The sequence below is a fragment of the Gossypium arboreum genome, chromosome 6 (genome assembly GCF_025698485.1).
Source record: "Gossypium arboreum isolate Shixiya-1 chromosome 6, ASM2569848v2, whole genome shotgun sequence".
NCBI lineage: Eukaryota > Viridiplantae > Streptophyta > Magnoliopsida > Malvales > Malvaceae > Gossypium > Gossypium arboreum.
In genome coordinates, this window is record NC_069075.1 from 140725504 (window position 1) to 140752106 (window position 26603).

The following is a 26603-nucleotide window of genomic DNA, read 5'->3' on the forward strand; positions in this document are numbered from 1 at the left end:
GCGAGATTGAGTTTAAATTTGATCTTTCTATAATTAATAATACTAATTTTCTTTCCCAAGCGGAATGATTGTATATATTAATAAAAGTAAACAAAGCTTAATATATAATGATTTAAAATATTCATATTTAAATATAATTAAAGGAAAATTGACAAGGAAAAATAAATTTTATTTGGAATTTTTAAAATATAATTGCAAATAAACTTCAATTTAACAAATAAAAATAAATGTTTGATACATAAAAACTAATTATCAATAATTTTATAAAATACACAAATAGAAATAAAAATTACAGAGAAATTTTAACTCAAAATTAAATTTAAAAATTAAAAAACTATTTCAATTTTTTAATTAATATATTTTTACCTTTTGAATTTTATTAAAAAACAGTTTGTAAACCGTATTAAGTAGAACTATTTTAAATTGTAAAAAATTGTTTTAAACATATTTTTAAAGTAAATATTAAACATGATTTTAATTTTATTTAAAATAAAAGTGTATTAAATTATCTTTAAAAAGTGTATAAAAAATAGTTTTCACAATACACGTGACAAACATGTTTTCTTTTAAATAAATATTAAACATGATTTTATTTTTAATTAAAATTAAATTAATAAAAGTGTATTAAATGCATTGATTTAGAGTGTTAAATTTTCTCATTTTAAACTATCTACATTATCATCTTAGACATTTTAATATAATATATATAATATGTAATATATATATATATCTATTTATTTGATGGGCTACTTTTCTTTTATTCCTCAAATAATTTTAAAAATTAGTAAATGTTTTTTTTCTTTTAACATTTTATTATGTCTCTATAGGACATTTATCAATTTCTCGACCTACTTACAATTTTAAAAACTTCACTAACAGTGCAATAAATATTTTCTCATTTATGATTATATCTTAGTTTAAATCATTAATTCCTTAAAAATTATTTTTCAATTCAAAAAATCTAGGTTGAGCTGTATTTTTTTAAAAAAGAAAAATTACCGAAAAATAATTATTTTAATAACCACAATTTCATTTTTAAATAGGTTAAAATATCTCATTAATCCCTTTTTTAATAATTATTTTTTAACAATTTCATTATAAATAAATTTTAATCATATTGCTTTTTAAAAAAAAAACAAATTATTAGAACTACCCATAGCCCATTCTCAACTTATAAGTAGGAAGTTAATACACTTCAACGCACTCAATCAAATCCACATCCTCTTACATTAACAGTAATACCCATACCAATCGAACTAATAATTAACCTGCGCTAAACTTATATATATATATTAAAAGACATCGAATTTTAATAGTATTCAGAGAATAAATTGAATTTAAACAAATTGTACAATGGAATGTATATAATAATTGTACATCATAATTTGGTCTCCCCACCCGTGATTGATTGTTCTAATTTTGTGATTGTATTTTGTTGCATCTAACACCACACATATATTGCGTTAATTTCATTTTTATCCTTGAATTTAGTAATTATGTTTATTTTGATATTTATATTTTAGTCCACTTTTATATTTGTACTTAACAGCTTTTTTCTTTTTCATTTTAATCTCTAAATTTGGAATATGAAGACTTGCATTTGTTAGATTTTTAGATTTATATAATTTTTTAATTTTTAGGTGATAATATGACACTCTAAGATGTTGTCATGTCATAAAAATATACTGAAATCTAAGTTCAATTATTAAAGTAAATTAATTACTAAATTTAAATACTAAAATTAAAAAATATTTATTAAATTAATAAAATATTAATATGTCAAATCATCATATTTTAATAGAAATCAAATTTAAAGACCAAATTAAAAACATATCAAATTTTATGACTAATATAAAATTCAGAAAGTAAAAATTACTTTTTATCCCTCTTATTTAACTAATGCACTTTTTTTTTTTTTTTGAATTGATGGATTTAATTATAGGAACATAATAACAAGTAGGTGTCCAATAACCATGGTGATGAGGAAAAACCATATATCATGGATGGGATAGGACATGGGGCCTTGTCTCCTTCCATCACAATCTTATTAACCCAATCAACAAGGCATTAGTTTAATTACTCTTCTTCTTTCTTTCCATGAAAAAAATGTTAATCATACCAAATTCTTAACTTAAAATATTTAAATAATTAATATTGAATTTTAGGATTCAATCAATTTCTGGGAATATAATCAGCTTTGGAGGCTGAGTTATAGGGTATCTTTGAGGGTATCTTTGAGGGATTTCCCTTCTGTTGAAGTAAAGATTGGATAGAATGTTGATAGCATGAAAGCAATTCAGATTATTCAAAACAATATCTCGAAGGACTCAAATCTAGCTTTAGTTAGGCATATACATCAACTATTGGAAAAGATAATACAATGGCATATATAACATGTGCTCAAGGAAGAAAATAAAATTGTGAATTTTCTTGCAAAAATAGATCGCAATTTGAGAACTACCTCCTTTTAAGTGTTTTAGCTTAAAAAATATTATTCCAACAAAAAAATATTTAAATGTGATAAGTTAGAATTTTCAACTGTATATTACTACCAATTGAATATATATTTTTTAATTTTAAAATGTTACCAATTAATTTAGAAAATAATTTTTCAACGGTGAAAATAATCATTATAAAATTTTTAAATTCAAGAATACTAAATTTATGAAAATAAAAGAAATTAATTCCAAATGTAGAAATAATCATACATATATATATAAAACATATGTTCGGGTGACAACTACAGTATCTCCAATAATACCAACATCATTAAGGTTTAAACAAGTTGTAAATTAAAAGACAAACAGTTTGAATAAATTGAAAGAAGAATGGCAAGCACTCATGCCAATACCCAAGGAGATAAATGAAATCAATTTATTTATTTTAATACCGTACTAGATTTTCAGCTCTCAGTTTCTCAATTTTAGATTTAAACTCACCGTGAATCGACGCCAGTGATCTCTGCCGTGAAGCAAAAGCAACACTGAATTGTTTAATCTCTACTTCCAGATCTTTCCTTCTTTGTACTTCACAGTTCAAGTCCTTCAAAATGTTTTCCTTTTGATCGGTTAGGAACGTTATGTTCTTCGATGATTCGGAGACTGTTTGCAGCAACGAATCTCGTTCTTCTTTTAACTTTTGAAATTCTCTTTCCAAGTTGCCGTATCTTTGTTTTGAGGACTCTAAAGAGTTGTTACTGAGATCTAGTTCTTGTTTAAGTTCACATATTTCTCCCATTAATCTGCTGTTTATTTGTACTTCTTCTTCATGTTTTCTCTGCGAATGTCAAGCTTGGAACTGTTTAGAACATAGAAAAGTACCATCCAGAAAATTAAGCAGTAAAAAAATGTCAGATTCGGTACGGTGAGACCTGGAATGTAAACCAATCATTTTAGGTTTTGGGTCAATCAACCTAGATTGGGATTATTTCAAGTTTTAACATTTTAGTCATTTTAGGTTGGAATGATTTTGAATTTGGGTTCAGTTACAAACTATTTCAGGCCAAGTCATTTTGAGTTTCAGTCACTTCAAATTATTTTGGTTTACTTGTTCGGTCGTTTCTGGACTGATACTTTTTGGATTTTGAGTTAAATTAGGTTCTGGTTAATTTGGGTTTGGATTAGTGACTTGTGATCAAATCGGGTCATGTTAGATTTGGGTTCGGGTTGGTCAGGCTAGATTTTCGGGTTTTGCACAAAATTATGTTTTAGCAAAGAGGTTCATCGTGCAGAAATATCCAATGCTACCTACCAATCAATAGGAGTTGGAATTTGAAAAATGAAAACAATATTCTTTCTGGAATGATAACTTCATGCAGTTAACTACCCTTTCTAACTTACCTTCTACGCCAATTAATGCATTTGAAAGATTGACAGTTAATCAAGAAAAATAACTGGAATGTAAGCTACATACTAACCTGGAGTTCAACTTTCTCTTTGATGACAAGTTCTAGCTGTGTCTTGAGATTTTGGAGTTCTAGTTTGTAGTTATCATTTGAGCAATCCTGACAATGCAACTCATAAAGTAAGTTAAATTTATGCAGCTGTTCTTATGACTAAATACCATTTATCACATTTAAAGGTATTAATAGAAAACCAAAATTGCAAGAAAAAAATGACTAGGAATGTCAACTCACAGGAGTTATATCTTGGGGTGGAAATGATTGAACTTTTCTTGCGGGTGTCGTTTGGAGTGAATCAAGGTCTGCAATGTAGCCTTTATTCATTTTGAACCAAGTGTCTTCATCAGCTACATTGCTAAAAGAATCTGGAAGAGGACTGAAATCCGGTAACTCTGAATAATTTGATCGCTTGGCAACAAAGGCGTTGTTGCTAGTCTCCTTAAAACAAGGGGTTTTAAAGTCATTGCATTCGTCTTTCGGGCTTTCTTTCATGGAATCCTGCCCTCACCAAAACCAAATTCGTTAAATTGCCTTGGTTTCCAAGTAATGTTGCTAGAGGATACGCAGATAAGATGCTTGATCTTGTAGGAACCACAAACGGACAGAGTGTACCTGACTAGAACTTCTATCACCATCTGAAACTAGACTACTTAGATTTTCGATCTTCAGCTGTTGGTCTCTAATACGCTGTTCGCGCTCCTTGTGTGATCTTCTTTCCTCTTCCAGTTCCATCTCCAGTTTCTCACGTTCTAGTTCATACTGCAAATTGGAATATAAGTAGACAAAAAATATATTATCTGTATATGCGAATAATTTGTGACACAAGAAGCTAATGCAGGTTGAACAATAAAAAAATTTAATGAACCTTAAGCATGTCGTTCCTCAGCTTTAATATCTCTTGTTCCAGTACTTCAGAACGAGACCCCTGAACACAGTTAAACTATGTTAGATAGCTTTTTAAGACTATTAATAGTATATGTGACCTGAGCCTCACCTGAAGCTTCCTGCGCAGGTCCTCTATCTCTAACTGTTGCCTTTTCAGTAAGGCTGCATCTGTCAATATCTACAAATAGGTTCACCATGATTAGTTTTATGTCAAATTCATCCCAAATCAAACAAAAATGATGAGAAGCAAAGTGGAATAGTATTCTTGTTTTTTCATATAATAGACTAGAGCTGGAGATCCATAAATTAGACAGTAAAGAGGTCCAATAAAAGAAAGTTGGACAAACCTCATTCACTTGAGCGCAATTAGTAATGCGCTTAGCTCTGCTAGCAAACTGGAGAGTTCCCTTAGTTTCCTCAACGTGAACCTAAACATATGATATCACAATTAAACCAAATGCTCTGTGAACACGCCATAGGCACACACTAAAAGGAAGGCTACCTCTTCTGGTGCTACAGTACATATAATTGAAGTTTTTGCATTTCCACCTAGAGCAGTTTGGAGTATGCGGGTTAATTTACTATCACGATAAGGAATATGTGCCCTGTATTTGTCAATAAGCCATATGGTTAGAAAATGGTTATCCTATCCTACACAAATGAAGTTACTTCACAGATGATAAGAACTATACCTTTGTTTTGCACCATTACTAAGTTTATTAATTACATTACCAAGAACCATTAAGCTCTTGTTAATATACTTTCCTTCCTTCAAACGTACTCCACCAGCTCCAGTTTTAGCAATTCGCTCAGAACCAGCCAAATCTACCAAATTCTACCAAAGAAATGAAAGAAACATTAACAAGACAAAGTAGAGATTGGATAAAAGAAAAATGGATTTTGAAGTATGATGTGATACAAACCAAAATCGACACGCGTATGGCATCGCTGCTCGAATAATCACCGGAGCCTGTATCAATTCCCTTGCTTTCTATCACCTAGTCATGTAAAAGAAACATAACACATATTCATCCAACTAATAAATAAGAGTAATATTCATGTTCAGCTATATTTTAAAAGAACATACCATTCTGAATATTGTATGAGACCTACTACTTCGTGCATTCATATTTGTCTCACCAAAATGCCTATTAACTGTGGGAAAAGTAACTATTAGAAAAAAATATAGTCATATAAAACTAAGGGTAAAAAAAGCAAGCAATTTAAAGGACCTTCTCCTGACTCTAGGAGCTTTATCACTTGTTCAGCATTGTTCACAATTTCTTCTCTGAGACCCGCAACGAATATCCCTCGCTGAAAAAAAAACAAAAACAAGAAACAACAGTTACTTTATGGTTTATGGATAAACAATGGCTAAATTCTGCTATTAGTCCCTGTACTTTAACTTGATCAATTTTAATCCCTTTACTTTTTGAAATTTTAAATTTTAATACTGACCCAGTAGCTAAATCCTTTTGGTTAGATTCAATTATTAGTCCTGTACAATACATATAGTTGTACAGTTAATCCATATCTTCAGATTGGATCATTCTAAATCTCTATACTTTTCAAATTTAGAAATTTCAATTTTGAAGCAAATTAGGGTAGTTAATCCCTTAACTAGATTTTTAGTGAGTAATATATGAAATAACAAACTAACACGATTACATATATGATAATATCATATATGTTTGCATCAAATTTTAGGAATAGTAGAACGTGACTTAATGAACTTAACCGTTATCATTTGGTGAACACTAAAATTTATTAATTCGAAAAGTACAATGACTAAAACTAACAAATTAAATCCACAATTTTGGCAAAGTGCTGGGACTAATCGCAGGTTTTAACCATAAACAATTGAAGCTTTAACGACTTTAATCAATGGCTGACCTCCAAACTCTCATGAATCGGCAATTTCTGATTCTCTACAGCGAAAAGGTCGTTAATTTCTTCATTATAAATTTCCATGTAAGAAACTCGGATGAGAAACTCCCGATCAGAAATCTGAGAATATGATTCAACACCATTCAAAGCTTCAATTTTGAAATATCAAAACCTCAATTTAGAAAAAAAGAAACTAATTGATTTAAATTACCATCTGTATTTTCTGAAACACATCATTAACAGCTCGATGAATAATTCCTGGATCGTTCAATGAACCATTCATAGTATAGGTCTTACCACTACTCGTTTGTCCATACGCAAATGCAGTCCCTATAAACATTTTACTAATCGATCAAAATTTTGAACATATCATCAAAACTAGGGCTGAAAAGAAAAAGGAAAAAAAAGAAGACGAACCGTTAAAGCCATCGACAGCGGCATGAATAACATCCTTGGTAAGAAGCTCATAAACCTTTGAATTTGAACAACTTTCATCGAATACATGATCTACAAACAAACAAACAAAAAACAAAAGAATTAGAGTTAAAAAGGATGGGAAAAAAATAAAAGGGGAGGATTAAGAGGTGAAGAACTGAGATTTACCGAAAGCGTAAGAGAGGCCAGAAATGGGAGTGCCATGGAGCTTGTGAAGAGAGATACGACTATCTTCGATTTTCCAGAAAGTTCCAGAAGGAGATTCTTCAGAGATCGAAGGTCGTACTCTCACAGCTACACAGATCTTCTCAGCCATTGCTTTTTTTTCTTTTTTTTTTCTGTTCGTGTTTTAGAACGTTGGGGTTGCAGAGATAAAGAGGCGGGACTTTATGCTTTGGTTAAAAGGAGAATTAAATTTGAATTGATTTGGGTTCATTGGGAAGCCCCTAATGGAAAATTTTCGACCATTTACGTCAGTCTTTGACTGGTGGATTTGGATCCAAAATTAATGGTATTTCTTGGCCCAGAAGTTTTGGGCCCATGTTTTTAACCAGGTTCAGCCCTTTATTTATTTATTTTACTAAATTTAAGTTTATAATTTAATTTATTATTTTTAGTTTTAGGTAGAAATTTAATACTGTTAAAATTATTTTACTAAATTCATATTAATTACGTCATTTTTAATTATATTCAAATTAATTACGTATTTTTTAATTATATTCAAATTAATTACGTATTTTTTAATTATATTGCCCCAAAAGGTGAACCAAAATTCCATTTTAACCAAGATCATTTATCATCACATTACAAGCTCTATTAACTCCCTTTCTTATATATGGTCTAATTCTGAGTTTAATCCCTCTACTGTGTTGGAATTTAAAATTTAATCCCTTTGATTTTACATAATTCGATTCTTTACTTTTATAATAATATCATTAGTAAATTCAAAATAATTTACATATCAACTAAATGCTTTAGGCTGTTAAGGTGAAAAATCTACTCCATCACTTAAATGGAAAAAAGAAATGTTAACAAGACCAAATTATGTCAGAATAAAAAGGATTAAATCACAAATTTCAGTATAATAAAGAGCCTAAACCCAGAATTAGACCCATATATAAATATGCAAAGAAGCAATGCCCATGCAAATGGAAGGAGTGAAACCTTGGCATTCACTAAGAATGTGAAAAGAATCTGAAACAATGAAAGCATCACAAAGAACAGTCTAGGATTTACAATAAATAATGTACACTATTTCATCATACACCCTTAAAACACTCAAAAACCCAGCACCAATGTATACAGAGATAAAAGATAATCTCCTTTCATGCTCTGGATGGTGGAAACATTTTGGACATTTACCTGCAATTGCACTTCTCCTGAGGCAGGTAGCTTCTACTCTTAAGTTCCGTGGATTTCAGCAACAAGAAATACAGGAAATCTACAAGTTCACTGGAGGACTTCCCTGTAAGAATCGAAATGGAAGCTATAAGTGTTCATTAGTGTGCAGAGAAATCAGTATGGCAGCAAATGCAATTAATAAAATTTGATCTTTACTTTGAACAAAAGATCATAAGCAATGTGTTCCCAAGGCAATGTTATAGACATTAAGCAACATTTGAGAGGTATCATTTCTTCATCAGAAGATGAAGTGGCAGAAGCCACTGCATAAGCGTTCTTTGCTGCTACAGATGCAACAGAAGCTGCTTTACGAACAATGGAGCCAAGTCCGAAACCCTTTTTTGATATAATGGGTGAAAAAGGACCTGAATCTTCCTTGCTTTGGTCTGATAGAGAAAAGATAGATTCAGTGTATGAATGGATACTTGCATGCATCATTCACATGAGTAATGAATTCAACACTGGAAATTTGGGCTTTTACAGTTTTAATAATCTACATAAGCATTGAGAAATAAGAAACAAAGAAGGAACTGAATTTTAGAGGATAGTTTCTAAGATGAATTTCTTACTGACCTACGACACCAGAAACAGCTACTTCAACTTCCCCACGTCCTCCAGGACCTTTCATGTAAAGTCTGTCTTTTTTGCCAGAGGAATGACCCATTGATAGAAGACTTCCAAATCCAGAACTCCCAGCTGGGAAAAAAAGACGGAATGATATGAGATGAGAACTAAATAAGCATGAAGAAGACATTAAGAATAAACTAAAAGCTAAGCTGTTTAGAACCTAAGTTAAGCAGTCTACATGTTTTGCACCCTTTAAACTAGACCAGGCCTACTCGACATTAAATCAACTGCAAGTTTAAAGACTAAATGTGCATGTTTTTCCACAGACCATGATTATTTTTGATAAATGAAAAATATGTTGATTAAAAGGAACCAACAAGGGTGTCAACCCATTGTAAAACTATAGTAAAACAGAATATGTTTAACATATCAATCAATTTCTCACATTCACATTAACACAAGCAGAACATATTTATCAGATCATGAGCTAGATTTTTGCAAAATTCTGAAAGAACAAAAACAGAAGGCAATTCTTGGAAAGATTGATTCCAGGTAGTGTACCATCATATGCATCCCGGACCATTTGATAGCTGACAAATCCAGAAAAAAGTGTGAGCTGCAATAACAATTAGCAGCATGTCATCAGCAAACTGATCTTCAAAGTACGTTTGCATGCATACTACTCCCAAGCAGCTTTTCACAGAATCAACGGCATCAGCCCATTTGATGCTAACATTATGTTATTTAAAACTTACATATACAAAATTAGTTCATGATGATCAAATATTCCAAGTTGGCATATTAAAATGTAACAAATGTCAGGAAAAACAATTATATATCACTTCCATCATTTTTGTAACATTTTGTTAACATCAAAAACCAAGAAGTTGTAAGTACCTCCTTCAGAAGTGAAGACTCTGGTTGATCACGGAATCAATACACATAAATTATCACAAAGCTGAGAAAGGACCCAAACCTTACTATTTTTCGTCTTCATAGAATTAGTATCTACTCTTAATGGTACTTTGTTGCTGGAACTGCTATCATTTGTACCCTTTTCACTAGGAAAAGCTGCCCCATCAAGCGCATTAAGAAGAACACAATAGCAATGATCTGTTTCTGTCAAGACCTGCATGAGAAGAAAAATGTCAAGTGTGATATATTGGAGGTCCTACAATTAACCAAAACATTTTTACTTTCCATAAAATCCAGCAATTTCGTTATTAACAAAGAACAGCACAACAGTATAACCGAGAAAGGATGCAAATGTACAAACCAAGAAGTGACTTTGGTACTTAAACATCTTCAAAAATAGCAAGTTCTAACTTCCTCATTAGCTTATGCTTTTAAAATGGGTTGCAAGAGGAAGTCAGTAATTCCAGCCAAATTGAAAACCATATACCACTAGAAACTTGCACTTTTGCAAAAAGTACTTAATTAAAAATTTCATCATAAATATATTAATTTGAGAAAAAATAAAAGGATAAATAACACGTGCATTTATGCAACAATCTTATTGGTAACTTTATAAAGAAAGTGAAAGCATTTACCACTGCATCAAAAGTAGAGTCAAAATCATCTATTGCAAAACAGATGTCCGGATAGGCAGGTGTTGTCTCTACTTCCTGTATCCATGCAAGTGAGCATGCCAAAAAATTGAAGAAAATCTCAATGTCACCATGATTTCCTGGAAATAGAAAGGCTTGCCTTTTTTGAGTCCAAATGAAAATTTACTCGACTGGGAGATGCATAAACAGTCTTCACAACCTGCAGGACAGCAGAATGAAAAATTTACAATCAGATAATGCAGCATCCAATGTTGGCAAGGACATTAAGCAATCCTTTCAAGTAACAGGATTTGATTTAACATAAAAAATAATTCAAGTTCTCGGATTCAAATTGCAAAAATTTACAGGCTATAGCTTATATAGGGAGGATGAATTCAGTAATTCACATAGCATGTTAGAAGCAATAGTTACATGTTTATTCCTACTTTTCTCAACAAATTTGGTCAGTTTTTCTTTTTCTTTTCCTCCATGATGACAGATATTAAGTACAGAAGAACAGTTCCAAAAAGTTAGAGATATAAATATCATCCAAAAGGTTACTGACATCATTAGCTACAATAAAGCAGGAATTACCTTGTAGATAGCAGATAATGGTGTGTCTTGCCCCACTTGATGATTTCTAAGGACATTGTGACTGGAAAAAGGGGAAAGTTAACTCATAGTTCAAGTTTAACCACTAAACTTCAAAATTCAAATTCAAAGACAGGAAAAGTTAGTTCACCAGGGTGAAAGGAGGAAACAAAGAGACATTTTTAAGAGTAATAAGAAACGGAATATATCATTTACACTTTAGGAAAGCATCCACCATTATGGTTGGAACAACATATACGGCAAAATAACTAAAATATGTATCACATTGTATAGATAAGACACAACACATTGAAGTGAAGAAATTGCCTGCAAATAGCCACTGTTACAGAGTACGAAGTATGGGCAATCATATTCAAATAAAACGAGCGCCGCCAATCCACAACTGATAAACTGTCACCAACTAACTTATCTAACTGTTTCAAAAAAAAGTAAAGACAAATTATACTAAGTTGTAATAAAGGTAACCCAGAATTGGCACCTACAGCATTATACCAAAAAGCTATGAAAGCTAATGAATTGAAATGGAATCAACTTAAACAAGAAAACTTAAATTCAGATTCAAGTTGGTTTTTGACTTTCTTTTACCTCAGGTGCCCACCTGCGTACAAAGTAAGGAGCAACACTTTCCTCACTTTCGTTAAAAGAATGCCCCTTCTATAACATCATAAATAGAAACAATTAGCTTAATATTCCAAAAAATAGTTAATTTAAAAAAATAAAGTGATCAAGATTCGATACCCATTTCCGAACGAAAAATATGAGATCATCATCTTGTCGACCTCTCGATTCCTTACCCCTAACGAAATACAAATCGAAGATATCATGCCAAAATTTACCGTCCATTTCAACGTCTGTAGCATCTTCCTCATCCACCGTCGTTTTCCCTAATAAATTCGAGTGTTTTCTAACCACGCTCAGTAACTCAAACCTACCGCAAAACATAAAAATTAGAAACATTGTTAATAAAATTCGAGATCATTGAAGAAATAAAATGAAGAATTAAACCCTAATTTCAATGTCTTTTACCTCGAAGGGGTTTCTTCTCCAATTTGGAGCATCGCTTAAAAACTTTTTTTCCCCTTTTTTTGAAATTTTTTTTCACTTTAACGTGCCGTCAAATCAATTTGGCCTTTACTGAAGAAATTTTTCAGCGACGGATTGGGGAATTTAAGGCGACGATTTTAAGGTAGTTCAAAACGGTGGCGGATCCTGATGCTGCACCGTGGCAGTGACTTCCCCTCTGCGTGCTGATGGTGTGTGTGTGTGTGTGTGTGTGTGTGTGTGTGTGTGTGTGTGAGAGAGAAAGAGAGAGAGCATATTTTCTTTTGTTTAAACCAAAGATAGTTTAAAAACGGTAAAAATGGTGTCGTTTTATTTAATTTTGGATTTTGGTATTCGAAAAATTTATAGTTTTAACTCTCATTTTAGATTTATTTAGGTCGGTTTATTGCAATAAAAATGATTTTGGAAAATAAATTTTAAAAATAATTTTTTGAAAAAATTAATATTTTTTTGTCATATCTATTCTCTTTTTGGAAAAGTTAATTAAGCAAACATAATTTTAAATTTTTTATATTTTAATTATTCAATTGAATTTATTAATACTAATGTAAACATATTAATCATCGTAATATCTATATTGTTTTGGAAAAGTCAATTGCAGTTTTTTTCTTCACGGGTTAAGCGAATTTTTATCTTACATTGAAACCGTACATCGCCTAATTCCTAGTTTGATCAACTGATCCAATTCGGTTTCAACATAATTGAATGCATGACAATGTGTGTATTTAAAAAAAAAAACTTAAAACATTCTATCATTGATTTTTTTAAATTAAAAAAAATAACACATTAAATGTAAAAACATTTACAAAATAACAATTAAATAATCATATTATTAGTTGATTGAGTCATAAATCAATTGGTATGAATATTGTTGTTAATGTAGGATGTGGGTTTAAGTGCTTTGAAGTGTATTATCCTCCTATTTATGAGTTAGGGAGAGGCTATAAGTAGTTTTAAGTATTATGTTAAAAAGAGTCGATATAATCAGATCATATTATCAACATTGAGATGTTTAGCACCAAAATTCGAGTTCCATTTTATGAAAATTGTGTGGATTTATTTGTTATATTAAATTACATTACTTGATTGAGTTAAATTATTCAATTTAATACTTACAATGCTTGATATTGATTAGACTTATTATATTGATCAATTATAACTTCAAAAACAATTATATAATCTTTAACAGTTGCATACATATATTAAACCTCATTTTTGATTTATAAATTTTAATCTAATCATTATTATTGTATGTATGTTTTGTTATTTACTATCACTATGCTCGTTGATATATCAAAAAAATGTAAGCAACAAATTTTAATAAAATGATATGATAACATAAAATAGTTTTGGTCGAAATGTTAAAGTTAAATGATTAAAAATTATAATGTTTTAGGTTTAAATCTCATTATATGTAAGAATTTTTAGATTTTATATAAAAATATAAAATTATCCTAAATATAATATCTATTACTTATTAAAAATGAGGGACAACTTTTGGTAAATTTATTAAGTTGGTGTCCTGATTGAGGGTTACACAAACTCAATAGATTTGTAATATAGTAAGAGATATATTTTAACTAAAAAAAGGACTATAGAGGTTACTCTATTAGAGTCTAATTATATTTTATCATCTTTACTAAAAAAATAGACAAAATAATCATTATACATTATATCACAGGGAAAACTGATTTTTCTATTAAAAAATTTCATCAATTTTTACTATTAAAAATTAGTCTTGATACGTCAGTATGAAGTATATGTTGTATGCCATGTATCATTGTATGATTATTCTGACAGTCATGTAGATTTTTTTAATGGTACAATTGATAAAATTTTAAATAAAAAAAACTAATTTATTTTTCAATTTCATATTCATAAAGAACAAAAGTAAAAATATACTTCCAAACAACAATATAATCCCACTAAAACATTCACAAATGCAAGAGCAACTCCATCATCATATTTAACTTACCAAATTAAGTAACAAACGAAATATATTTCTTAAAACCCCTTAGTCTTGAAGAAACGGTGCTTTCCCTGCAGTCCTCCTCCTCGTGGTTCCAGCGTCAAGCCTGACGTTTCCGTCACCGTGAATCAACGGCACGTCATTCGCGTCCTCGCCGTCATCTGCCGTGGTTATACGGACGCAAGAACACCGTTCTAACGATGCAAAGAATACAGTCGCCACGCCATTGACGAACCACATGATGACACCGTCGAGCTTTCCACACCCAGACCCAGAAGCAGCTGGTGAGCCGTGAGCGGTGGGTGGTGACGGACGGACCAGCTTGGGTTCGTCGTCGTTTGATCGGAGATTGAAGAAATGTGAGCAGTTAGTGGTAGTAGAGGTAGTGGTTGCCATGACCATGAATTTAGTTGGTAAAATAATTTATGATCAAAAGCCTTGAAGTTGCCGAAGAAAAAAAAGAAGAGGAGTGGTTATGGGATTAAAGTTGAGGGTTTGGGTGTCCCTTTTTAAAGTTATAATTATGGTTGTTTGTTTAATTATTACTATAATAAATTTAATTCCACTTATGCCCTATTATTTTTTAATGAAGAGGTGATGTGTATGGTAGTTGACAAGAGATCGAGCTGTGTAAATATTAGATAATTAAATTTATTAATAAGACAATAAAAAAAGTTCACGTTATATTTTTATTATTGAGTTAATAGCATCTAATGGGAAGTAGTTAAAATATTTAATTTGAAAAGTCAAAAGACTAAATCAAGAACATTATTAGTTAAATGACCGAAATAGAACCAAATATACAAGTGAGAACTATTCTTATAATTTACACTAACTTTTAATATAAGTATACATATAGAGAAAATTATTTGGTAAACCGATAGTAAATTAAGTTAAAAAACTTCCCAAACAGAAGTGAAATGCTATTATGTATCGTTAATGAATATTTAAAAATAAAATAAACATGTGATATTTATTGAACCCTACTTGTAAATTTAAAAATCTCCGCTACAGATAGAATAATAACCATGTATATATATATTCAAATAGGAAAGTAGCAACAGAAAAAGAAAAAGAAAATACCGGACCCTACCTATAACAACTCTATTCATATAAATAAATGTAAATAAAGGCCTTTAAATATGTTAATTCCTCCTCCTCCTCCTCCTTTTTTCTTTCACATAACTTCATTCCTTTATATAGCAATGACAATTCCAATTTTTGCTTTTTCTCACCTAATTTTAAAATTTTTAACATTCTATTTACTATTATTTTAAGTTAATCTATAAACTCTTTTTTTGTCGAGTGGTGTAAAATCCGATAACTACTAAAAATAATTTCGAATTTAAGACTTATAGATAAAGAGAGTTTTTATCTCTTACTTAGAGGTTTGATTTGATTTGACTTCAAATTTAATCAAAAAAAATATTTTTTCCCTATTTATTTATTTTGTTAGTGCCAACTATACATCTAGACTATAGTGTAACTTTTCATATATGTGTTGACAACTTTGGTCGAAAAGCTTTGAACTTTTTTATGTATTTGAGGATTTTTAATATTAATTTATCATATTGAAAGTGAAAAAATTCAATGAAGCAAAGACTGATTGAAGACTTTCAACGTTATCAAGCTTCCTTAATTAAAAAGAGATCTTTATTCCTAGAATGTCTTTGATATATATTTCCTTATTGAAGACGTACTCGAGCTATTTTTAAGGAGTTTGAAGTTTGCGTTCATTGAAGAATTAACAAGTCCAAATACACTTATTTAATAGAGGGCTTGTTTTACTAATAGCACGAGATAGAAAGCACTTAACTTGCTCGTTGTGAGCAACTTATGTTAGTGCATAATTGTTGTAAACAAAAAGTTCTTTGTGTTCAATTAGTAACTAAACTTTTAAGGGTCAAGTCTTAGTTGGGAGAGTAATATAGTGTATGCATAGGAGTGAAATCAAAACTTGATAAATGAGTTGAACGTAAATCACATATTGTATTGAAGATTGATAGCAAATTCAAGTACTCTCATTTTTTTGATCATTTGAATTCTTATTTTCTTAATTATAAAAACTAATTTCATTAAAGAAAAAGCATTACAAGGAGCCTTGGTCCCTAAAAAAATAAATAATTTCAATTCAATCCTTTTCTCTACTGTGAGAATTTAAAAAAGGGAAGAGAGAGAAAATCTTAGGATAATGCATTTTTTTGAAATTATGTATTTTCGTCATTTGAATCCTTATTAAGCCTACCATAATAAAGAAGAAATACAGGATAATGATGAGACCCATAGGTGAAGTGAGGAGTCTAATCATTGTTTACCCCCACTTTGTTTGTAGCCCTATCTTTATTATTTCTATCAAATAGTTAACAACCCTAAACTTATTTATGGAGACGAGAAAGGGAGAGATTAATTGAATTTTATATATGGGGAATTAATTTTTGGTTAGTGAAATTAATTTGGGAATGTAAAACTAAATAGGGAAAGAATTATAATAGTGGTAGTTGTTATGTAATATCATAGAATTAATTGAGCAACAACTCAAGCTTTGAACAAAATTTATCATGTGGAACAGTGGGAAGTGCTTTCTTCTGCATGCATGATTAGATAACTAGAAGTTAATAAGTGCGATAAATGTCATATTTATTTATATAATTAATTTGTATATTATTATTATTATTTATAATATATTTGTCAAACTCTTAACTTGCTTTTAGAGTTTAAAAAACTACTGACGGTGTATTAAATTATTTTCATATATATATATATTAAATTATGGGATTAAATTGTTAAAAATTAATGTGTTTTAAGTTCAAATCTTATTAAGTGTGGTCATTTTAATATATATATTTTAGATTTCGATTATGTAAAAGATAAAATGTATTCATAATTATAATTAATTATTTTTAATTGAGTTGGTATTCAATTAATTCGTGATACCAATTTAATAAAAAATATATTTATTTTAATTATTTAACTCGTATTATGTTTTATATTATTATTTTAATTATTTTCTGATGGTATCCTAAACTTGATACGTAAGATACAGTATAGTACTAATCGTCGGTGGAAGCTTATTGCTTGCTTTTAAGAGTTGATGCTGATATATATATATATATATATATATATATATATGTGTATGTGTATGTATATGTGTGTGAATCGAAAGATTGTAGGAATGTTGCAGGATATAGACTTGAATGGTCGTCGTTTATTTGGAGGATGTTGATCACCACTCAAACTACCTAGCATTAATTGCCAAGAAGGGATCCTTTGGAAATTTGTAAGAAATTGGTGGGAGAGTAGGGTTCTTCAGGATTTGAATCCTAAATTTTATGTAATTTAAGATTTGAAATTAGGGATGTAAATGAAATATTGATGCTAATAAATTATTCAAGTTCGATTTGAAAAAAATTGTTTTAGATTTGGTAATTATCGAGTTGAGTTAGAGCTATCGGTCAAATTGAATTCGAGTTTAGCAATACTCGACTCAAATGGCTCGTGAACTTTATTGAGATTTTAATTTTTAATATATTGTTAAATATTTTATATTATTAAATTATATTATTGCCCTTAATATATATTATTATCCCTAAGTTTAATTATCAAGCCAAGTTCGAATTTGAATATGTACGAGCTTAATCGACCTCAAGTAACTCGATTGTATCTCAAGCTTAAAAATGTATGTTTAATTGAGCTCGAGGTGAGTATGGAGCTTTCATGGTCATGTTCCACTTTCATGGTCACCATCGTATCTACTATAATAAAAATAGTCATAACTTATAGCGATAAGATTAAATCATTTGTCACAAACAAATGGCCTACATATTGCATAAGTCATATAGTCAATGCATCAACTTTTAGTTTACTATTTTGAGATGAATAGGTTTTCAATACAGTCATTCATTTACGTAGTAAATTAATTTATAAATGGATCTCAAATTAATTCAATGGATCTCAGATTAATTCAACTTGATATTGTCCAAGACATTGTTAATCCAAACAACCATATCTATGTCTTTATCTTGGGAGTCAGTTCACCTTCAATAGTCAAAACAAGCTATCTCCCCATTTAGACTTATAGACGACATAATGATAGTCTTAACTGCAGTCATTTACTCAATATGACTGCATGAACTACAAACTATTTAGATTATTTAATAATATAAATTATTTTATATATTACAAATACTCCTTATAATACAACTTAATATAAGGGAAATCTTCGATAATCAGTAATCTAATATTTCCTTAATCATTTACTTTACATGCAAAACTATTAAAGGCATTGTGCATTTCCATGAATAATCAGTTTAACCATCAAATTTGATAAAATTACTATACTTAAAAAGGACATAAAAACCTAACATGAACTTGCTAACTAGAATTGGTTTGTAAATAGATCTGCTAGTTGATCTTTAGACTTGTAGTAAACTAAAGTTCTCCAATTTTTAGTACTTCCCTTAAGAAAGTAGATAAATCTGATCATGAGTTGGTTTTAGGCTTAAAATTCTACTAAAGTCTAATTCATATTAAAAATGCTAAATTCGAGTTTAATTTGACTTGTCCGTATTAATTTTTAAAATTATTTTATATAAAATTAAATTTAAAAAGTATACATCAAATATACTAAAAATGTTGAAATTAATATTTCCCAACAAATTAAAAATACATTAAATGGACTTTATACTTAAATAATATTAAGATAGTTGCAACTTAATAAACAAATGCCTATAAAATAGTAACAAAATTAATAATAAAACTAGAGTTATACAATATTCAAACAATAATAAGAAAATAATAGCAATATAATAGCGAAATGACAACAAAACAATTGATTCGGGCCGGGTCAAGAGAAAATTCTACTCGAGGGCTAGCTCATTAGAAAAACAAGTTTTATTTTTTTGTCTAAACTTATTTTTTAAACTTATATTTTTATCCAAAACCTCTTATTTTTTGAGTAGACCTTCAAATTTAGACAGCTGACCTGATACATAATCGAGTGTAGAAGTAGAGCTTGAGGATGAAATCATTGTTCTTCCATATGTATATCACACATCATCCTTTCAACCATAAAACTTTATTTGTTACTGCTATTGTTGTTATGAAATCCACTTCTACAGTACTTTCCATAACATCAAGAGCTTGAGTAAGATGTTATTGGGCTGTGGCCCATTTGATACAACATCCTTAAAAGTTGTGATACGTGTAACCTCTAAATCACCTGACAAACAAGGAACAGTCAAAATGGGAAACACCTGGATAACTACATCTCACATTAAATGCCATTAGTTAATTTCATGCATCGAGTACAAAGCACAAAAATTGCAAAAATCTTCACACTGAGATTTTCCTTTAGATTTTTCTCTTACAAAGCAATCAAATCACATTTTCTTTTACCATTTCCATTTGATATGATATCATATATTATATATCTGCTGAAGTCAAGTATATAAAGTAATTAAAACTTCACCCCTACACATGTCTGAAATTAACTGGTTGATATTGGATTGATATGAAATTATCTGTAAGTCCACCCAAATTCAACCCCCACCAACTCACATAGTATCTTTCTTTCCCTTCTATATCCTCTATAAATTCATCCATTTTTGTTTCACCTTCAATCATATCACCTCTCAAAATTCTCTCTTCAAACCAAGAAAACAAGAGAAAAAAAGATGTCCAAGCTTTGTTCACTTTTCATAGCTGCGCTTCTTTTTAATTTCATGCAAAGCTATGCTGCTAGGCCTGAGCCAACTTTGTCCTTAACCCAACATGAGGTATGTCTCACCTAATCCAATCCTCAGATTTCTTTGTAGATCTCTTTTACAAGGTTACCTATACATATGTGTGTATTGATATTGGTTTTTGGTTCATGCAGGGAGTTGAGGCAGAGAAAGTTGATGCTGATGAGAACTGTGAAGGAATTGGCAAAGAGGAGTGCTTGATGAGAAGAACCCTTGCTGCTCATGTGGACTATATTTATACCCAGAATCACAAGCCATGAAGTTGAATTGTTTTGGTAAAATATTGGTTCAATCGTAGCATCAAAAGCCATAAATAAAATCACATATATTTCCATTAATGTTGGCATATGATTGTATAGATGGCATATATATTTGGTTTTGTTCTTTCTTATTCTTCTTTTTTTCATGCATGTGAACCACAGATGATCCATTTCTTTGTAGATGCAAACTTAGAAAATGTTTGAAAAATCAGTCACTTGGAAAAAAGAAGAGAGAAAAAGAATAACACATAAGCCAAGTTGCTAATGAAGATTCTCTTAAATGGAGATGAAGACAAAGAAAATTGGTTACGCTTAATATTGGTCAAAAAGCTGTGACTAAACAACAATGGAATTAACATAAAAAAATTTATGGCTTTTTTGCAAGACAATTTACACATGTAACGTAAGAATTTTCTTGCAAGTTCCAACACACGCCAGATAATTGGCAACATGCCAACCTTGAGGGTCAAACATGGCTATGACAATTCAACACTCTTTAATAATGTGATAAATGCATGTTTAACAACCATAAGAGAGATGAACATACCATCTTTAAATGGCAAAGAAACAGCCACCATTTTTTTATATGAACTAAAGGGTACAAATTTTTAATAATTTTATACTGTGTCATTTGTTGGAGAATTAGCTTTACGTTATAATTGGATGTGAGTGGTGGACAAGATGAAAGTACATGGTCTTTTCAGGGACCAAAAGTTTCAACATAAAGATCATGTCATTGGATGACCTACAAGGTCACAGCTCTGTCAATGAATGGCAGGTAGGGTTGCACTTGCAAATGCAACTAGTAAATTTCCTACAAGGACCTACCCCACTATCTGGACTGCATAGTACATAGGCACTGATGATTCTCAGAATCATAAATATGGATTACTGTCACAATCACACAAGTCCAAGGTTCAACATTATCAACTTAACAACAACGATCATATTCAGATTCTACAGCCATCGGATGTAATGTTTTAAAGATGACTGCATCAACAACTAAATTGTTCGTGACAACGCAAGCTCTATGTATATGCACAGACGCTTGTATCGACCAGCAAAAGTACAAACTGAAAAAGTAGACTCGACCAACTGGTTATGGATAAATCCCTTCGGTTCATAGGCTGGGGTTAGTAAGATAGGTGTAAAGGGTTCTTTTGATAAGGTGAGAAAACGTTACAATCTAGTAAAATGAAATGTCATTTAGAGATGGCAGAGAGGAAGATTGGGGCAGACTCTAGAAAACAAGTGTGGTGGCAGTGAGTGGTGATGGAAGCAATAAGAGACTGAGAAAGGAGAGCACTAAGATGGTTGTTGTGATTGTAGAAAAAAAGTTACAGGGAAAATTCTAAAGTGCTAAGTTTGCTAAAAGATCAAAAGTCCCGAAATAAAACTTTTAAGCCTCCATTTATAGGCCTTGGAAAGAAATGATTAAAGAACAATTATAATAAAGTGGGAATGAACATGCTAAAATAATGGGTGGTGGAAGTGGGAGAAGTTATTTGAATGTGTGTAATGGAAGGTAAGTTATATGAATAATGGGTATAAGGATGGGTACATGAAAGTTACACCTAGTTAAAATATTTTAGCAAGAAAGGTCTTAAGTGCAAATGCATATTTTGTTTAATGAAGAAATAAGGAGGAAGCAGTTGTATTCCAAAGAAAGGTTAAGAACAAATTTGTATATGAGCTTCCAAACCAAGCTCTCCAAGGCATCCCAATAGTGGAACAACCTAGAAATTCTGAAAACCTTCCAGGGTTGTTCCCAACATGACGTTCCCAAAGGTGCTCTTGTAAGGAACAATATTTCCCGAAGCTACTATTGATAGAACAATTAGTAACCAAAAACAAGCATCTACAATAGGTCATAATGTTAATTAATCTATCATCATATACAATCCATCAGAATCATATTACACGATCAAAAACTTTCCTAGGCAAGAAATGATGCTCATAGGGATATATATCTTTGAAAGGCATTGACTGAAACTGACTGCAATAGGTACAGCAATAAGCAAATCCCATCCTACTCAGAGAAATCACAGTTCATGAAAGTGTGATGTGATTATCAATGGAACAAACTTTTATTCAGAATGGTCAAAGAGTTGGCACAAGTATTGTAAATTTAACTCAGAGCGTAATAGTAGTGTGCATATCCTCTGTAACTTTGATTTCTAAATGACTTAATTTTGTGGAACAACAATTACCATAATTGTGGTATACATACAGCATAAGAATATCGAGTATACGTTTGAATAATTCAATAAATTTGGAGGAATTTCAGTATTTTCCTAAAGCTAAAATGACCCTAGTTAATACATTTTATTTGCAGGAGAGACATATATATACATTGAAGGCAACTTTATTAAGATTTCGTTGTAGTTCCATGAGAAGAGAGAACAAACCTATTCAACCCTGCAAGAGAACCCTGCTACCACCAACGATATGTAAGTAAAGTGAGACACAAATGGTGACAATTATGGAAGACTTTGCACCGACGTATCTGATAACATCAAGTCCTCTTTCCACAACCTCATCACGAACAACATGAATGCTTCTTTTCATACTCTCTAAAAGCTTCCATACCAGAAACTCCATTATGGTTTTTATCGTTCCAAAAGTCACCCTCCCAGTCACATCAACCACAAACTTCCTATTGCTAGGAACTGCCAATGTCGATGAGACCTTATCAAATGAGTTCCCCTTCCCCTCTTTCACTCCTTCTAAAGATGCTTCTTCCTTGGTGTCCTCACTCTGTTCTACAATGGAACAAGTATCCGATCTCGAATTTGTCAGCACCTGATGCGACGTTCTCACCAACGTTTCCACAGCACCATTACAAACAGAAACCAAAATGCCTCTCACATTGTGTTCATGCTTCGGATTGGTCATCCCAGCAAACATTTCATCATAAGTATTAATATCCATCGTCTTGTCAAGATAAACTGCAACAGCCGTGCTTACAAATCTTTGTATACAATCAGCCATTAACTCTTTAGACTTATCATCATAAAGCAAATTAACCCATTTAGGCACATCAGATGACTCACCATCAATTTCACCACCACTTGAATAAAACCCCATAACCAGATTTTTAGCAAAGCTACCAACAACAACAGATACAAAACCAGACCCAGCATTAGAAAAAACCCTATCCAATACCTTATCAGTCAAGCTAGAATTCTCCATAATACCCTTTCCTAATTCACTCTCATTCCTTGATTCTAACTTATACCCTCTCAAAACTCCAATTGTTAAACCCTCATTAACCCTAATAAAAGATTGGGAAAACTCATCTGATCTCACAATCTTTGAAATCTGTTTCAAACTATTAGGAATTTGATCAGATTCAGATTGTAAAAACTCCCTTAAGTCCTTAGAGACAATATTAATGGTCTCTGCTGATTCAGAGACCATTTCAGCTAAAGAAACCAAAGCTCCAAACAGCTTTAAAAGTCTCTTCCTTTTCTTCCCCAAAGAAGGTAAATTATACACCTTGTAAACCCCATAACCAGAAACACCACATATAGCTAGCAAAATAAGCCATTTTTTCTTCCTACGTGAAAAAGTCAATGCCTTTTCCACCAATTCCATATCCGTTAAAACCCCCAAAAATACCCACAGTTACAATAATTTTAAACCCTGGGGCTTTTTCAAATAAGACTAAAAAAAAGCAAATTAACCCCAGAAAAAAAGAAGAAGAGAAATTAAAGATCAGTTGTATAGATAAAAAGGTGAATTTTTTTTTTTTAGTTTTGGTGTTGAATTACGATAATTACTATTGGATTTGCAGTAGGGATAATGAGAAACGAACCTGGTTGCAGAAATGAAGAAAAAAAATGAAATTGATAAATAAATTACCGAAATTTAGGTCCAGAGAATCTCTTTTCTCTGCTTTGATTTTTCGAAGAAGGCGGGGGGGTCTTGTCGTTATTTATTAAACGACGCTGTATCAGAGCGTTGCGTTTATTAGTATAGATAATATCATGTAACAACCCATGCTAAATCTTTCGTGTAAGATTCTGTCATTTTATCTCTCTTACTTAATAAAAAATTAAATTGATCTTTATGTGTTAAATTTAAGTGAAGATTAGTCATTTGTGTTAAGATTTTCATTTATCTGTAGTGTTAAAAATTAATATGGCTAACGGAATAATTTAACAATGACGCGCAACATGTCACGTGTATTTTATGCTAATATATAAAGATTTTTTAACCGTAAAAATAAATAAAATTTTTAACAAAATAATCAGGTTATTTTTAATCTCATGTACAATGACTAATTTATTGATTTTTATATTCGAATCTTCATTATTCCCAAAAGAGTATAAAGATAAATTTTGAATTTGAGCATGATAAAAGGATCGAAATTATAATTTACCCTTCTTATATTTGAAAGAATTGTTACGTAAATGTTTATATTTGGAAAAATGACATTTTTACCTTCCAATTTTATAGAAAAGTCATTTTAGACCTCTATTTTTTCTAATTTTTAACGCTTAAACTTGTGTTTTTTGTCAAATCACATAAAAATAAATGGAAAAATTAATGTCATTTAATTTTGCTAATGCACGTGAATGACACATCATCATTTAATTATTTTTTAAAATTTTAAAAATTAAAAATTATAAAAATATTTTTAAAATATAAATTAATTAAATGTTATCATGTAATCCACGTGGCAATTCATGTGTATGCTATGTCAACAAAGTTAACAAACATTAAATTTTTATCCATTTTAATGTGATTTGATAAAAGAATATAAGTTCAAGGACTAAAAAATAAATAAAAAGTTAAAATAACTTTTCTTTTTATAAAGTTAGAGTATCAAAACCTTTATATTTCAAAAAAGGCGGGCTATACTATGTACCAATAACCACTTAGAGGTACGGTGGGAAATGGTCTCCATTAACTATCCAAACGAATAAGGAAAGTTATGAATTCAATTTACGTACTAAATACCTAAGTTCAAGGTTCATCATGCGCAGTTACTCTTGTGGGTCTCTGAGTCTCATTTTATGCAGCTATTATGTGTGTGTTTTAGTCTAATTTGTTAACTTCAGTTTGGATTGTATCAATTCTTATGTCGATTATGCTATAATGATTTGATTCTACTTCATAATTCCTCAATCAGTCATGCTATACTAATTTGATACTTGTGATTCCTCGGACTTATATTTGTATTTGAACTCTGATTGTATTTATTACACTTTAAAAAAAAAAATTAAGTTTCATAATTTAAAAAGTATGAGAACTAAAAACTATAAAACCAGAGAACATGGATCAAATCGATTACTTATACAATGAATAAATATGACCATATTAAAATATAATGATTAAATTAACAATCTACAAAACCACGAAAATTAAGTGAGCTAACAAGGGTATTTTCTACCCTACCTTAACTGAGAGTTAAAGATATTACAAAATATAGAGAATTAATTATTAGGCTCGTTTTGATAAATACCTTAAGAAATAAAATAAAAATATGCAAGTGACTAATACAATAACATTAGTTAAAAGTTTTGGAATAGATCATAAGTTTTGTTTGCACCATTTTTATACGAAACCTAACAATCCATCCTTACATAAACAAATTAGATAATGTATTTTATTAGAATTAAGAGATGGAAGTAAGTTAAAGACTTCATCTTTCACAACAATTTTTATTCAATTATTAGTTCATTAAAGTTCAGATGATGTAAACAACAAGTCATATCCTATGCAGGGTAAAATTTATTATAGAAGTAATCGTAATATGAATTAGATTGTATTTTATCTTTTTTATTAAAAAATAGATAAATTAATTATTATATGTTGAATTAAATAACAAATTAATCATTTTTGTTAAAATTTTTAAAATTGATTTGATTGATGAAATAACTAGACAGTTACACGTGGTTGCCACATGTACCTCATGCTGGTGTACAAGTAGGAGTGAGCAAAATTTGATTCGATTCGAAAAAAATCAAAAAACAATTTGAATTTCAAGTTAATTGAATAGAGTTATTCAATTTTTTGAGTCAACTCGAATAAGTAATTCGAGTTTTGAGTTTAAGTTGAATTTTAAAATTGAATAATTGAATGATGATTGATATAAATATCCATTTGGTCCTGTCAATTTTGAAAATGAACAAATTAATTTCTCACTCAACAAAATTAAAATAATTTTAAAATTTAAAAATATTCAAAAATCCAATTTTTATATTTTTAAAAAATTTAAAAAATCTAAAGAATATATAAAAAGTTAAAACTTTAAAAACTTTAAAATAATAATTTTAAGGCCTAAATAAGTTAATCAATGATTCAAATTTATCAAATTAAAATATCTTA

The 26603-nt window shown here is 30.2% G+C and overlaps 5 protein-coding genes across 7 annotated transcripts; 1 reads left to right on the forward strand and 4 right to left on the reverse strand.

The window, feature by feature from the left end:
- Window positions 1-2680: 2680 nt before the first annotated feature.
- LOC108484460 (kinesin-like protein KIN-7N) lies at window positions 2681-7467 on the reverse strand. Its single transcript, XM_017788252.2, has 16 exons — window positions 7277-7467; window positions 7091-7180; window positions 6885-7003; window positions 6680-6793; window positions 6019-6100; window positions 5874-5941; window positions 5710-5784; window positions 5479-5621; window positions 5289-5391; window positions 5134-5214; window positions 4896-4964; window positions 4767-4826; window positions 4514-4660; window positions 4136-4399; window positions 3917-4003; window positions 2681-3276 (listed from the first exon to the last, which is right to left on the reverse strand). Exons 1-16 carry the CDS (start codon window positions 7422-7424, stop codon window positions 2884-2886), a joined length of 2043 nt encoding a protein of 680 aa, XP_017643741.1. The 5' UTR covers window positions 7425-7467; the 3' UTR covers window positions 2681-2883.
- An 852-nt stretch (window positions 7468-8319) lies between these two features.
- On the reverse strand, window positions 8320-12595 carry LOC108484058 (uncharacterized). 3 transcript variants are annotated; one of them, XM_017787682.2, is made up of 12 exons: window positions 12262-12595; window positions 11974-12163; window positions 11821-11889; window positions 11542-11648; window positions 11218-11278; window positions 10784-10843; window positions 10627-10701; window positions 10053-10205; window positions 9638-9692; window positions 9083-9205; window positions 8666-8895; window positions 8320-8573 (listed from the first exon to the last, which is right to left on the reverse strand). In XM_017787682.2, the coding sequence occupies exons 1-12, from the start codon at window positions 12291-12293 to the stop codon at window positions 8550-8552; spliced, it is 1179 nt and encodes a 392-aa protein (XP_017643171.1). In that variant the 5' UTR covers window positions 12294-12595; the 3' UTR covers window positions 8320-8549. The 3 variants fall into 3 exon arrangements, with proteins under 3 accessions (XP_017643171.1, XP_017643172.1, XP_017643174.1); XM_017787683.2 differs by lacking the exon at window positions 11542-11648 and having other exon boundaries at window positions 11834-11889; XM_017787685.2 differs by lacking the exon at window positions 8666-8895 and having other exon boundaries at window positions 12262-12594.
- A 1537-nt stretch (window positions 12596-14132) lies between these two features.
- Window positions 14133-14768, reverse strand: LOC108485716 (uncharacterized). Its single transcript, XM_017789565.2, has one exon. It carries the CDS (start codon window positions 14666-14668, stop codon window positions 14312-14314), a length of 357 nt encoding a protein of 118 aa, XP_017645054.1. The 5' UTR covers window positions 14669-14768; the 3' UTR covers window positions 14133-14311.
- A 5074-nt stretch (window positions 14769-19842) lies between these two features.
- On the forward strand, window positions 19843-20345 carry LOC108485794 (phytosulfokines-like). The gene is made up of 2 exons (XM_017789641.2): window positions 19843-20040; window positions 20142-20345. The coding sequence occupies exons 1-2, from the start codon at window positions 19939-19941 to the stop codon at window positions 20265-20267; spliced, it is 228 nt and encodes a 75-aa protein (XP_017645130.1). The 5' UTR covers window positions 19843-19938; the 3' UTR covers window positions 20268-20345.
- A 2091-nt stretch (window positions 20346-22436) lies between these two features.
- LOC108484415 (protein PHLOEM PROTEIN 2-LIKE A10-like) lies at window positions 22437-24240 on the reverse strand. Its single transcript, XM_017788190.2, has one exon. The coding sequence runs from the start codon at window positions 23862-23864 to the stop codon at window positions 22680-22682; it is 1185 nt and encodes a 394-aa protein (XP_017643679.1). The 5' UTR covers window positions 23865-24240; the 3' UTR covers window positions 22437-22679.
- Between the last annotated feature and the right edge of the window lie 2363 nt (window positions 24241-26603).

Excerpts from the sequence above, each read along its gene's own strand:
- LOC108484460 (XM_017788252.2), bottom strand. The coding sequence starts at position 7,424 with ATGGCTGAGAAGATCTGTGTAGCTGTGAGAGTACGACCTTCGATCTCT. Across the intron at positions 5,942-6,018 it reads GCTCCTAGAGTCAGGAGAAG|TTAATAGGCATTTTGGTGAG; the intron begins GTCCTTTAAATT and ends CTTTTCCCACAG. Across the intron at positions 3,277-3,916 it reads AAGAGAAAGTTGAACTCCAG|AGAAAACATGAAGAAGAAGT; the intron begins GTTAGTATGTAG and ends TGACATTCGCAG.
- LOC108484058 (XM_017787682.2), bottom strand. The coding sequence starts at position 12,293 with ATGCTCCAAATTGGAGAAGAAACCCCTTCGAG. Across the intron at positions 11,890-11,973 it reads TATTTTTCGTTCGGAAATGG|AAGGGGCATTCTTTTAACGA; the intron begins GTATCGAATCTT and ends ATGATGTTATAG. Across the intron at positions 9,693-10,052 it reads TGAAGACGAAAAATAGTAAG|CTCACACTTTTTTCTGGATT; the intron begins GTTTGGGTCCTT and ends TTGTTATTGCAG.
- LOC108485716 (XM_017789565.2), bottom strand. The coding sequence starts at position 14,668 with ATGGTCATGGCAACCACTACCTCTACTACCACTAACTGCTCACATTTC.
- LOC108485794 (XM_017789641.2), top strand. The coding sequence starts at position 19,939 with ATGTCCAAGCTTTGTTCACTTTTCATAGCTGCGCTTCTTTTTAATTTC. Across the intron at positions 20,041-20,141 it reads TGTCCTTAACCCAACATGAG|GGAGTTGAGGCAGAGAAAGT; the intron begins GTATGTCTCACC and ends TGGTTCATGCAG.
- LOC108484415 (XM_017788190.2), bottom strand. The coding sequence starts at position 23,864 with ATGGAATTGGTGGAAAAGGCATTGACTTTTTCACGTAGGAAGAAAAAA.